The sequence below is a fragment of the Chrysemys picta genome, chromosome 4 (genome assembly GCF_011386835.1).
Source record: "Chrysemys picta bellii isolate R12L10 chromosome 4, ASM1138683v2, whole genome shotgun sequence".
Lineage (NCBI taxonomy): Eukaryota > Metazoa > Chordata > Testudines > Emydidae > Chrysemys > Chrysemys picta.
This window is the reverse complement of record NC_088794.1, coordinates 89,484,422-89,498,676: the sequence shown is the minus strand read 5'-3', so window position 1 is coordinate 89,498,676 and position 14,255 is coordinate 89,484,422. Positions and strand designations below refer to the sequence as shown.

Below are 14,255 nucleotides of genomic sequence, written 5' to 3'. Positions count from 1 at the left end.
GTCCACTTAATTGTAAAATACCTAGTTTTTTAAGGCTAGAGACCATTATCTTAATCTAGTCTGATTTCCCGCATAAACACAGGCCATAGAACTTCAAGTGGTAACTTGGGCATCAAAACCAGAAGTCTGAAGTATTTATGCTGAAGATCTAACTTTCATACCTTAGACAGCTTTTATGAAGCTTTTTGTACACTTGACTTTCTAGGTAGGATAAATCATAAGGAAAGGTATTGAGAATTTGCAGAACACACTGCTATTTTCTTGGTGGTATTGAAGGCGTTTTGTATTAAGCTCATATGCACTAGTACTCATGCTCGTTCCAAGTCACATTTAACAGAAAACCATGTTGTAGTTTTAGTTAAATTCTGTACAGCCGAGAGTTACGTCCTATAGGTCCCTCTAGCAATAGTAGATGAAGTTTCCACTGTGGTGCACAGAGAATGGCATATATTACCTTCTTTGAAGGTCAGAAGTTGCTCATAGCTACCTGTGTAACAAAAAATTCAAGCATGTCTATGAAGTGCATTCAAGAAATGAATTGCTAGTTTAACTGGAAAACAGATTTGATCTTGTAGGATCCAGATTGGCATACATCAAATGCTAAATATATGTAAATGCTGAAGTCAGCAATGAATCCAGCAAACAGCTTTGAAATGTGAGAAGTGTCCTACTGCTTGTGATGGTTCTCTTTCAGAAAACTATACTTGGACCCTACCTACGTCAGGCAAAAAGGTATTTCAATCAAACAGTTGCACGACTGTTGCCAATACAAGACATTCCAATACTTCACTTCCATTATCCACCATTTCAGATATTTCAAAATAATTGTCTATTGATTTTTTCATGACACTTGAGACTATCTTTATTTCAGGCCCAGCCAAGATGATTCAGTCCTAGACAATTTTTTCCCCAGTTCAGGTGGAAAATAAAACATTTGGCTGCACTTTTTTTTAAACCATTCTTAAGTATCCCACAATACGTTTGTTTGGTTTTTTTGGGTCAAGCACTCTGTACCTTCCATCATTCAGCCCTGTGGAAAACGAGATAAAATACCTAGAAGTCTGTAATTGGTATTCTAAGGGGAAGTTTTCCCTGAGGTAACAGGAAAACTCAGCTGTAAATAATACCCAACACCTGCGGTAAGCAACTAAGGTGTACTCCTTACTTTCAACAGCCACTACTTTGAGTCAGACAAGTTTGTGCTAGTTACACATGCCTCAATTCCTTCTATGACTGCTCCAGCAAAAGCCTATCAAGCCGTCACCTGCCCAAAGGCTGATCAGCAGACCCCACTCAGGATCTGTAGCAATAAGGTACAATCACATATGGGGTGGGCAATAATTTTCACAGGGGGGCCACTCCATGAATTTTGGTAAGTCATCATGGGCCACACATTTCTACTATATTAATGGAGGGGATTGGGGTTTGGGTGCAGGAGGCAGGAAGCAACTCCGGGCTGGTGCAGGGGGCTGGGATGCGGTGTGAGGTGCAGGCTCTGGCCAGGAGGCACTTACCACATGTGGCTCCCAGCCAGTGGTGCAGCAGGGCTCAGGCAGGCTGCCTGCATGCCGTGGCCAGATGCTGCTCCCAGAAGCTGCTGCGGCTGGCGTGTCTCTGCGCGCCCCTTGGGCCAAGGGGGCAGTAGGTCTCCATGCGCTGCCCAAACCTGCAAGCACCGCCCCTGCAGCTCCTGTTGGCAGGTTTCCAGCCAATGGGAGCTGTGAGGACAGTGCTGGGGGTGGGGGCAGCATGCGGAGCTGCCTCCCCTCCCCCTAACCCCCGCCAGGGGCATGCAGAGATATGCCAGCAGCAGCCGGCCGGTTCCGCATCCCACTGCACCGCAGGACTTTTAGCGGCCCAAATTCTGAGATCGCGAGGGGGGAAGAGGAGGCTGGACAGAAATATTAGTCATTGCAGGCTGGACAGAAATGTTAGATGGTCTGGACCTGGCCTACGGGCCGTATTTTGCCCACCTCTGAATCAGATCAAGGTGTCACAGATCCACTGCTCATTGGACACCCAAGATTGAACACAATGCTAAGTAGTTTCAGGAGAAGATCAAAAGGCTAAGATTCAGTACAATAGGCCTTGCACAATAGTTTCTCTAGGGACACACAAAACACCTGAAAGGAGCAGGATTATCTTGGTACATAAGTCTTCCAGTGAAAAGACCCAGATTGTCCACCTTTGCCAGAAGAGCATACAGAGGACCAGAAAGCAGCAATTAACTGCTGACTTATTGGTAGAAGAGGGACTTTCCACACAAGGTACTGTGCTTTCTAATTGTGTTACGCTTTTGCTATGGCACGTAGTGATATATGTGGGAAATATTTATTTTGAGCCCAGTGGCTAGCATTCACAGACATTGCCATTTTGGTTTTTGGGCCAGAAATAGCACCAATGAAAGCAAAACTTCCCTCAGAGGGCAGGAGGAAAAAAGATAGTTTAGGCTAATGACAAACCCCCTCTCAATATTAAACTTGCTTACTCTGTAGTCAAATCCCCACTTGCCAGGGACCTGCTCCTACCATTGATACCATGAAGTGTTAAATGGCTACTTATGAGGTTGGAAGTTTCTGAACTATTCACTTCATTTGGTTGCCTCTTACTGCAGCTAGGTCTAAGTGATAAGCGAGCTCTACCAACTTAAAGAAGTTTTAAGGCATTGCTGCACACCAGATCTTTACTTTTATTATATAACAATACCCTCTCCCCCAAAAAACTATGTTAAAAGAACATTAAGGCTGAGAAGTTAGAAAGTGCAAGAACTAAGGTTGCCATTGCAACATTAATTCAGCTGCCATGTGCATATGCATTATGATAGTTTTCCTATGTGACATCAGGCAAGAATGTGTGGCAGAATAAAGGAGGAGACAGCTCTTCTGGGTCCTAAAGCAATGCCTTGACCATTGCCTCTTATCTATTCTTGTAACTCTGCCTAATTCACAGTCCATCCTGTGCAGTGAATGAGGCAGGAGTCCCGTAGAACAAGTAGTAATGTGACTAGGTAATTAGAGACTATCCTACTGAATATACACAAGGAGGCCAAAATAAGGTTGCACAGGTAACCTAATTCTGGCATTTCTTAACTTCAGAGGACTTGACTTAGCAAGCAGAACATTCTTTTAAACAGTTTTATGTATGTCATTTCCAATGAAGAACCCAAAAAAATCCATCATGTGGAACTGTATTAACCTCCACATTGAATAAAATAAAAAAACTTGGTAGCAGTACACTGTTACATCTGTGGACAAGACATTGAAGTGAGGTATGGGAGAAGTGACACAGTACCAGTATGTTACAAAATTATCGGTTACGCTGCAGAGGAACATTGGGAATCATGAATTCGGTTATTGGCGTAAGAGGGGAATGTTGCCTAATGATTACAGACAGCAAAACAGGCATGTATATTTGACTCATTCAGCCTGAAAGACTTGGGTTGCCCATATTAGAGATAGGATTCTAGTTGCAACAGACAAAAACAGGGTAATGGTGGGGATTTACTATAGATGAACAAATTAGACAAGGGAATAGGATGAGCAGCTCCTTAAACACCCTCTGTATTGTGTAGGGAAAAAAACCTGCATTACCAAGAGGGATTTCAATCCACGGAGGATAAAATTAGATTTTAAAAAGTTCTTAAACTACACACATTTTTCTCTTTAAAATGAAACCTGTTGCAAATTTAATTTGCAATTATAAGTAGTTTAGGCCTTGACATAGGTTGTTATAATCTCTTAACATTTAAATAGATAAAAACATGATGCAACAAGTCCTGATAAGCCCATGGATCTGCTTTTGTTAGTTACACAAAGAATTGGGGGGTGGGGAGGGACGGGAGACATGTTTGTGAGGTCAACACAAGCATTATAAATACAATTTTATGTACTACATTATCGATATTGTGTTCAGTCTTTACAGTTTAGCAAATGCTGGTACTGCATTTTCTTTTTCCAGGTGCGAGTACTTACAGTTTCTGTTGTGCAGAAAGGTTTGCCTTACTGTTGGTTTCAGTTTAGTCAGTAGGAGCAGAGAGACTAATTTCTTCACTTGGACTATTTAATTCAAAATTGAGAAACCAATATGGAATGAAAGCAGGAAAGCTTATTTTCCCTGTCAAATATATGAATAATAACCATTTGGAAGGGGATGAGATCTAATTCTAATAAAGTTAAAGAAAAGGAGCCAGGTTGTCAAAGGTATTTAGACGGAGAGAGATTTTCAAAAGCACTTCAGATTGTTTCTGGTCACTGTCGGCCAGATTTTCAAAGGTAGACAGGTGCCTAGAGGGATTTTCAAAAGCACTTTGATTATGCACTCAGCTCCCATTGATTTCAAATTGCTTTTGAAAATCCCTCTAGACCAGGGGTAGGCAAACTTTGTGGTCTGAGGGCCACATATGGGTATGGCCTGAGGGGTTCAGAGGGCGGGAGGGGGATCAGGGCTGGGGCAGGGGAGAGGCTCGGGGTGCAGGCTTACCTCAAGCTGTTCCCAGAAGCAGCAGCAGCATGTCCCCCCTCCGGCTCCTACATGGAGGTACAGCCAGGCAGCCCTACTGCACGCTGCCCCATCCACAGGCACCGCCCCTGCAGCCCCCACTGGCCTTGGTTCCCAGCCAATAGGCACTGCAGGCCAGCACTTGGGGTGGGGCAACACGTGGAGTGGAGCCCCCTGCCTACCCTTATACCCGAGGGGGGACATGCCACTGCTTCTGGGAGGTAAGCCTGCACCCCGAGCCTCTCCCCCTACCCCAGCCCCGATCCTCCTCCTGCCCTCCGAACCCCTCAGTCCCAGCCCGGAGTACCCTCCTGCACCCCAAACTCCACATCCCACGGCCCATAGTTTGCCTATCCCTGCTCTAGGCACCTACCTACCTTTGAAATCTGCCCATAGTGACAAGAAGCAAGCCATCAATTCACTAACTATTTAATATTGCCTTTGTTTAATAAATCAGTTTTCAATGCAAACCATGTTTTGCTAAATTTTTCTTATGTATCCAGCGTATTTAAGGTATTTTTATTTCACTAATGAAAAACAAGTTTTTAAAATGCTATTGCTGTGTATTTTTGAGTTTTTCCAGACAAATGCAGCTGGACATAAATCAAAAGTAAAAGTCAAGAAATGTGTCAGTCACCATTTCCTAACCAAAATGTAAAAATCAAGCCTCTGAAGTACATGTTAAGACAACTGCTTAAACAAATGTATATAGATACACTGTACCTTCCATTCTAGCAAAAAGCAGTACCAATTTAGTTAAAAGCTAAATCTGTTTGCAAATAACCATGTTGTAATGTTTGTACCAGGGGTAGGCAACCTATGGCACGTGTGCCGAAGGCAGCACGCGAGCTGATTTTCAGTGGCACTCACACTGCCCGGGTCCTGGCCACTGGTCCGGGGGGCTCTGCATTTTAATTTAATTTTAAATGAAGCTTCTTAAACATTTTAAAAAACTTATTTACTTTACATACAACAATAGTTTAGTTATATATTAAAGACTTATAGAAAGACCTTCTAAAAACGTTAAAATGTATTACTGGCACGCGAAACCTTAAATTAGCGTGAATAAATGAAGACTCAGCACACCACTTCTGAAAGGTTGCCGACCCCTGGTTTATACCAACCACTGAGAATCAACCCTTTAGGAAGGCAACTAAAAAGCCCAAATGCAAAGCAAGATTACTTTTTAAATTATTCAAATCAAGGTTTCCTTCCTGTTGATTTAAATCAAGATTAACATTGGTGAATTTAGGTAGCTGATTAAGATCAATCCACCCTATTTCAATCTAAGGGACATACGCTAGAGGTCTCATGTTATCATGCATAAAACAACACTGGAGTTCCTAAGATTTATACATGAAAGCTTTTTAAAAAACAAAATTACTTCAAGTGGATTGCAATTCTATACTAGACCATATTACGATGGAAAGAGATAAAAAAACCAAATTAAATAGTTAGCTGCCTAAGTTCAAGAGATCAAACTAATTTCATTTGCTAGGTCAAATAGAAATATATATTTGGTGCTTTTAAAAAAAAGTGTAGGTTTCCAAAGCTTAAAACATGAGCAAATGCAAATGGGAGGACATATTTAAACATAAAATTGTAAATAACCTGGAATTGTTTAAACATGCTCTATTACATTCAAAAAAATGAAAGAAAACTTCCTTCATTAAATCCATGGGGAAATGAAGGCATCAATTTAAAAAAAAAAATCAATACACAGCAAGTGAAGCAACAGAGACACTGTAGACAATTGATAAGGGAAGCTAAAGGTTATCACTAAAAAAATTAAATGGTCAGTAGGATTAAACATAGTAAGGAGGAATTCTTTAAATATGTCAGGAACAAACAAAATCCTAGCAATTGAATAGGTTTGATGCAAGACATGGATTTTGAAGTTATTAGTGATGAAGCAGAAGAATTAAATATTTCTGTTCTGCATTCCAAAAAGCAGGATGATTTATTCATATCTCATAGTGCTAATGAAATACTTTAACATCCTCCCTAGTTACTGATGGAATAAACAGCACTATTAAACATTTTTAAATCTGCAAGACTGATAACTCATACCCAAGATAATTAAAAGAAGTGGCTGAGGAGCTGTTTGAACTCTCTCAACTCCTAATGTTGATTTTTAGAATTTTTTGGAACACTGGGGAACTACCAGAAGACTGAAAAAAGGTAATATTAGAGAGTTAATAGGATGATCTTGGTAACTAGAAGCCAGTACCCTAACAATGAACATGGACAAAATCATGTAAAGGCTGATATGGGATCTACATCAGTAAAGAATTAGAAGATGGTAGCATAATTAATGTTTTTATGGAAAACAGATCTAAAACAAACTATTTTTTTTTAGGAGATCACGAATCAGATTGAGAAAGTATCTGTGTTAATATAATTAGATTTCTGTAAGGCATTAGAATTAGTCCTTCATGACTTTCTGATAAAAAAATTAGTATTACACAAAGTCAATGTTGCCCATAGTAAATTAATTAAAAGCAAATTAATGAAAGATCACAAAAAGTAACTAAGTGGGGAATCTTCAACAAATGAAGTGTTTCTATTGGGGTCCCACAAGTATCTGTTCTCAGCCCAATGCTATTCAGTAGCAATCAGTGATCTAGAAGAAATATAAAATTGTGTCTAGTAAAACCTGCAGATCACTTAAAGTGGACGAGTGTCCAGTAATGATGGGACATGTCAGTTATACAGACAAAACTGGACCACTTCATAAGGTGGGCTTTTAATACAGCCAAAGCAAGTACACACATCTAGGAATAAAAAGAATGTAAGTCACACTTACAAGATGGTAGACTGTCCTGGAAAGCAGTAACTCTGAAAAGGACTCTGGGGCTCACAGTACATAACCAACTGAATATCAGCCTCTAGTACAATGCCAGAACTAAGAGGATAAACAGGAGGTGTATTACCTTTGTTACTAGTATATGGTTACTAATGAGACCATTACTGAAATGGTATGGCCAATTCTGGAGTCCACACTTCTAAAAGAATCTGGGGAAATCTGCAAGGATTCAGAAAAGAGCTAAAAGAATGATCTGAAGACTAGAATACATACCTTATAATGAGTGACTCAAGAGGAGCAGTCTAGTTAGAAAGAAAGGTTAAGAGGACACTATCAGTCTACAAGTACCTACATGGGGAAGAGACTTCTGCTAAAACAGTTCTTTAATCTAGTATGAAAAAAGAGACATAACCAGAGCCAAAGGTTGGAAGCTGAAGATAGACAAATTCAGATTAGAAATAAAGGTGCAAATTTTAAACAGTTAAAGTAATTAGCCATTGGAGCAACCAATCTAGGGATGTGATGGATCCTCCAATCACTTGAAGTCTTTGAATAAAGATGTCATTCTAAAAGAAATGCTATAGTTCAAACAACTTAAGGGCTTGACGCAGAAGTTATTGGATGAGGTTCCTTGGGTTGAGTTATAGAGGGTCAGACTAGATGATCTAGCCGTAAGAATCCATTAAAATATTCCTTGAGATGCAGTTACTGTGAGTGATACGGGGTGGAGGAAAACACACACACACACACACACACAATAATGGAAGCCAAGGAGAAAGCAGTAGATGCTTATTAGGCAGCTGGACATGAAGCTTGTCCCATCTTATGAAATCAATGGAGAAAAAAACCTGAGACAAACTGCAAGGTACAGAAGCTAGCATTTCCTTCCAACAGCTTGAGACAAGGATGTTTTAGCCCACCGAAATATGTCCTTCACACTCCTCTCCAGATGTCCTCTTAACCCACCAGCCCTGAACTGAGTTCAGGTGTACTAGGTAGCTCTCCATAACTAGAGCAAATACTGTACAAATTTGATCACTTTCTCCCAAATATTCTTCTTGTTCATCCAAGCAGCCTATTCAGAGCATTAGGGATCTATGCCAGAAAACAGACATTTTTGAAGGAACAGCAAATGGAAGGACTTCCCATGTTAAACAAAATCTTATACTGTACAGCTCACTGCAGGTAAGTACCAAGGGTCAATCCCTTTTGGTTTGGTATGCATTGTCTTCATAAAGGGCCTGCAAGTTGGCAGCATATTTCTACTATCAATGCACCAACTCTTCCACAAACTAAAGGTGATTAGAGTTCACACAAAAATTAAGATCAGTCATCTCTAGAGATAGTTATTGTATCCATCCTTGTTTGCACATTAGAAACCATTCAAACAAAAACTTACTACAGTCAAACTACTTTAGTGTAATAAAAAACTAAGTGAATTTAAACTAAGAAGAGTGCAGTTATGGTCAGAAATAGGCCCTTTTATTAATCAGATCTCTTCCCAGGAGGTATTAAAATCAAAACTGCTTACCACTTTGGTGTTGAAGGTGTTTTTACTATGTTCTAACAGTGTTAACCTTGAAGAGTTATTTCTGAAAGAACAAGCTGGATTGTTTCCTGACTCAGATTGTTTCATTAAGTGATTTGTTAAGTTCCAGAACTCATTACTGATGATTAGGGCTCTGTGTCTGTCATGGAGGTTGTGGAAAGCCACGGATTCCGTGACTTTCCGTAACCCCCATGACTTCTGAAGCGGCAAGCCGGCGCCGGCCGGCCGTGGGGACCACTTGAGCAGTGGTCCTGGGGACAGCGGAAGCTGCCACAGCTCAGCAGCCCCCAGCAGCACTCCCAGAGGCAGCCGGAGCAACTGCTGCTCAGCACCCCCTCCACCAGTGTTGCAGCCCCTGCACCCTCTAGAGCAGCAGACCCTCCCTAGGGGCCCTCCAGATAAAATTTAGTCAGAGGTATTTATAGTACAAGTCATGGACAGGTCATGGGGCTGTGAATTTTCATTTATTGCCCATGATGTGTCCATGACTTTTAATAAAAATACTCATGACTAAATTGTAGCATTACTAATGATAGACAAGCTAGAAAGAACCCAATTTGACTTGCAGATTCCACACTAAAGGCAACTAAACAGTACCATATATATATTACAAACCAAATGAAATTTGATCAAGAATCACTGACAGAACCCTAATGCCAGTTTCACAATAATTTTTCAGAAATTATGTGTGTTCTAGCACAGCTGAAATTGGGTGGGAAATATCTTGCAATGGGAATTGTCTTTGGTAAAAACTGGTTTTGACTGAACAAATGATGAGGGTTTGGAAAATTCACTTTGACCACTGGTTGCAGTTTAACCAACATTTTAACCAAAGGAAAGCTGTGCTGCACATGTGCATGGCTATTTTATCTATGTAGAAAACAGGTACATCTTCGAAGGGGGTGAATTAAAACTTGCTCCATTATGCCAGGAAAAGGTAGAGCCTTCCACTAGGATTTTTCTGAATTTCACAAGGATCCAATAAGCTTTCTGTGACAAACGAATATCAAAATGTCTGAGCTGCGCTTCCACCATGTCCATCAACACCATGTAGTCTCCTGGCTGGATGCCTGAAAGTGTAGCCATCACGGTGTTCTTCTTGAACCTATGATATTTGGCATATTTGTCTAGCTAATCAAGGTATAAATATTTTTGGATTTCTTGAGAGCTGCAAAAAAAAGAGGTGGAATAGACTCAAATCTTTCAGACTAGAGAATAGGCCCAGTATTTCTACAGGAAAAGGAAATTGATGGCAGTTTATATCATGATTTACAGGCTTTGCTTAAATTAAATGTACTTTAAGTTATAACGCTCGCTTCTAAACTAAGGGATAGTATAAGTTGTGTTTAGTCTTCCAGATGGACTTTAAACAAATTTCATCTTACAAGATAAAATATTCACTACCTTTTATGATTTAAGCAAACTTAATACTTGCTCTAATAAAAGTAACTTAATTACAATTTCTTACAACTTAATTACAAATGTTTATACAGGCTGCATCTAAGTACACACTTGAAGTTTTATAGTTTTGATGACTTTCATTAACAGGATCCAGATATCAGTGATGAAATCCAAATTTAAAGGAAACTAGGAGTCAGACAGAAATAATCAGTAACTATACAGAGGTCCAGAAAATTCTTATTTCTGGTCCATTCAATGTCCACAACCAAGTGACAACCTTCTGGTCTAAGATAGCCAGTTTGGCAAAATGACTCATGAAAGCTCAGAAGCTGAAACAGATGATTGATTGATAGATACTGATGAAATCCTCAGTATGAAAAAAATAGAATAGTACATCCGTATGCTCATTTTGCCTGCAACCAATAAATCAAGTTTACGTCTCATGTTCCATCAGTAATCCAAGCAATTTTAAACAGCAACAGGAAGCTACATTCCCCTCATTGTCACTGGAAGGATTGGGTTGGCTCATAATAATGAGAAAAAAGCTAATCCTGATGCAAATGACTTTGCTCAACCACCTTGGTAACAATGGCAAGATTAATGCAAAAAATCAAACTCCTATAAAGATTTAGTGAAGTAACTAAACTGTCATAAGAAAAAGCAATTCAAGACATGACAAAAAAAAAATCTGCCCTTAAGTGTAGTGCCAAGCCATACTAGACAATTCCAATTAACAGGCACAGAAGAAGGGTTATTCTTACAATGTCAACTAGCACACAGGCTTAAAAAAAAGCTTTATAAATTAATGTAGGGTTCTTTTAATTTGTTTTGAGAGCAATAGTGAAGCAGGTCTAACCTCAGTTACAATGATGTAACCCAAAGACACAGTTCTGGTAAAAACAACAAAAACAAAGAATATCAACAATGGATTCTATAATGTTTCATTATATGCCCTTACACACAGTCCCAAAAGCTTTGTGTCCTCTAAAACACAGAACTTCCATGGGGAAGCTTTTCTTTTGTCTCTAGTAAAACTAAAACCAGAACAGGATGAAGAATTGAAGCATAGTTTATGTTGTAAGTCAAAGAGCAAGTAATCATGGATACCAAATTTATTAGCAACATGTGGTAATGTTACCTCTGGTAGCTTTGTTACTTACCTCCACTTGCTGATTCTTGCTCTTCCCCTTCAGGAAACATAGCCTGGCTTGGTAAACTATTCCTAGAACGAGTGACTGACTCTAAATGTGAAGCCCTTCCCAATAGAGATAGCTCATCTAGCACCTCTCCCTCTTTGGCCTCCAAATCTGATTTTGAAGTGGTTAATTGTTTTATGTTACCTGGTGCCATTAAGCTATTTGGGTTATTTAAACAGGCTACAGTACCACTGTCCAGACTTAATACTCTGGCACGACTCTTCACACTGTTAGTACTAGAAGTTCGACGTGTTGAACGTTTTTTGCTAATTCCTTCAGAGCCTAAATGGGCTTTGTAGGTGTTTGAGTCTGCGCCTCCTCTTTCTTTAATGTATTTGGTCTTTAGAGCATTGTACTTGCCCTCAGGAGACTGGCATGAATGGGAAGTGGTGCTGGAAGAACTATCACTGCTGAACTGGTGGGCTGACTGCATGCTTGAGGTCCTGCTCAAGTCACTCTGATCACTGGAGTCCTCGTCATGACAAAACACAGCACTTTGGGGTTTGGTTCCAGACACGCCTCGAAAGGAAATGTATTCCCTATGCCGGCTTGAGTCAAAACTGCTAGCCCGCTTTTTTCCTGTCCGTCTCCTGCTCGATTTATGAACAGAGGCTGTCCGATGGATTAAGCTAGATGATTTAGGTCGTACATCTCCTTCCTTTTGTTTACCACCTGTTTCTTTACAAGTTCTTGAATCAACTAAGGCAGCCAATTTCTCACTCTGATCATCTCTTGTTTCAGCAGCCTTCCCAGGTGGCCTGTCTACTTGTGTAGTCAGTTCATTGGCATGTGGGTTCTTATTGGCTTCTTCTGAAGCAGAGGCACTAAGACCCCTTTGACTGTGTATCTCATCGGATGTGTTAGAATCCTTTGTTTCTTGAACACCACTATTAGTGCTCATTTCTACAGCAGTTCTTTCACTACCAGACCTTTTATCCGTAGCAGAGCTACTGTCATCCTCTGAGTCAATACAGCAGTCCTTTTTCTTGCTGTTCTCTCTCTCTTCTCTAGGAGACTCCTCATGCTCTGACAACACATTTTCTACATGAGTTGAACTGGTCTGCTCACTTTTGTAACTACTGATGGTACTGTTAGTGTCACGATCAATTCCACTGCAATAGCTTTCTGTTGAACCACTACTCCTACCACTCAGGCTTCTCAGACTGTCCACACTTTTTTCTGCTTTCAAAGATTTGCTCTTCCCACTCTTGGCCAGCTGCTGGGGGCTGCTACTTTTCAGGATGTCATCTAACTGAAAGACTCCTGAAATACAAGAGTTCTCAGCTAAGGATTCTTTGGATCCACAATGGGGTTTGGAAGCTTCCAACTCACTGACTGGATCTAGTCCTCGTCTTTGTTGATAGAGAGGGAAGTCATTTAGAGAAGCATCTGGAAAAGCAACAGCAGAGCTAGAGGTCCTTGGCACACCTCGTGGTCTGTGATCTTTTCTATAGGAGTGGGAATGCAAAGGTACAAGAGAAGCCACTTCAGTGTCACATGCACTAGATATAGACTGATCCACGTGGTGGTTGTTAGGGAGGCACACTTTATCACTGTTGTCCCTTGGCAAATCCTGGCCAGAGGATAACGAAGGCTGGATGGAGACAAAGGAGTCATTGGAGACCAGATGAAGAATCTTCTGATCAGCTGCCAAATCTGTGTAAGTGTACATTTGAAAATATTAAAGTCAGCAAGACATACAACCTTGCTTTTCTACTACTAGGTTACAAAAGAAATAGTTCAGTGAAAAGTTAGTTACTTGCTATGACAGTAATAAATAAGTTCTACAGGTCCAGTTAGCTAGACTGCAGCATTTCAGGTTCTGGGAGACCTGTTGAGCAGTAAGTTAGTAGACAATGGCAGCAAAAATACAAATATCGCTGCAGCACTCATGTGAGAGTTAAGCATGGGCTACATTACCAAACACTAAGAGTAAGATAGGACTGTGTCAAGACAGAGCACAGTTGTACATCATTTGTATTGAGAGTTATACATCTTCAATACTTGGACAGAACAAAATTATTAAACATTATGTACCATCACACCTTATTATTGAAGGTCAAAAACGCAATTCCTCTCCTTTAATGATCTTTGTCAGACTTAATGTTCTTTGATACAGTATGTGCATTAAGTCCCTTTTTAAGAAAAAAAAAAGGATCAGATCTGCTCCTTTGTAGGAAAATACAGTAAATGTGACTACATTCACAATCTTACAGAAATTTAAAAAAGAAGTGATCAGAGCAGTAAGACTCCACGACTGAAGTGACTAAAGTAGATCCAAAAGGCATACAGAAAAACCCATCGAGTGCATTAGTTTTCTACCATAGACTATAAAATGCTCATATTAACAAATATATATGCACTGGCAGTGAACAGCTTGATCACACTCCACCTGAAGGGGAAGTTATTAGAATTCTTCTAAACTGCAATGCTGAATCCCAGATTTAGGTAAATAAGTAGCTACTACTCATTCAAAATTGAACTACAGCTCTACTCTGGAAAATGGTGCTGTACAAAGAGCATCATGAGGTGTCATGTGTCTCAACAACTGTAGTATAACATGCACTAAAATTACAATGATTTATATTATATTTACAGAAAGATTTTTTCCTTCTGCCTGCCTTGCAGAAAGCATCTAGAGTGAAGCTCTTTTCCTTCTTGTGCATTACCACCAATATAGAAGACCTGGAGGCCAAATTAGGCCAACACAGTTACCAGCCCTCATTGTTTACAGTGGGTTCATACAAGTGGAACTAAATACACACTTAATACTTGGAACTTAATACATAGTAGCTCTGCCTATGCA

General features: G+C 40.1%; 1 protein-coding gene across 8 annotated transcripts in view; it reads right to left on the bottom strand.

Annotated features, from left to right (window-relative positions):
* Positions 1–14,255, bottom strand: part of PCNX1 (pecanex 1) — a 130,072-nt gene that overhangs the window by 93,822 nt on the left and 21,995 nt on the right. For 7 of the 8 annotated variants that reach the window (XM_042849372.2, XM_005309364.5, XM_042849369.2 and 4 more), the window contains exon 6: positions 11,414–13,105. The exons of the other annotated variant lie outside the window; for it this stretch is intronic. In XM_042849372.2, coding sequence (XP_042705306.1) covers positions 11,414–13,105 — 1,692 coding nt within the window. The remainder of the gene's footprint in view (positions 1–11,413; positions 13,106–14,255) is intronic. 8 annotated transcript variants of the gene reach the window in all.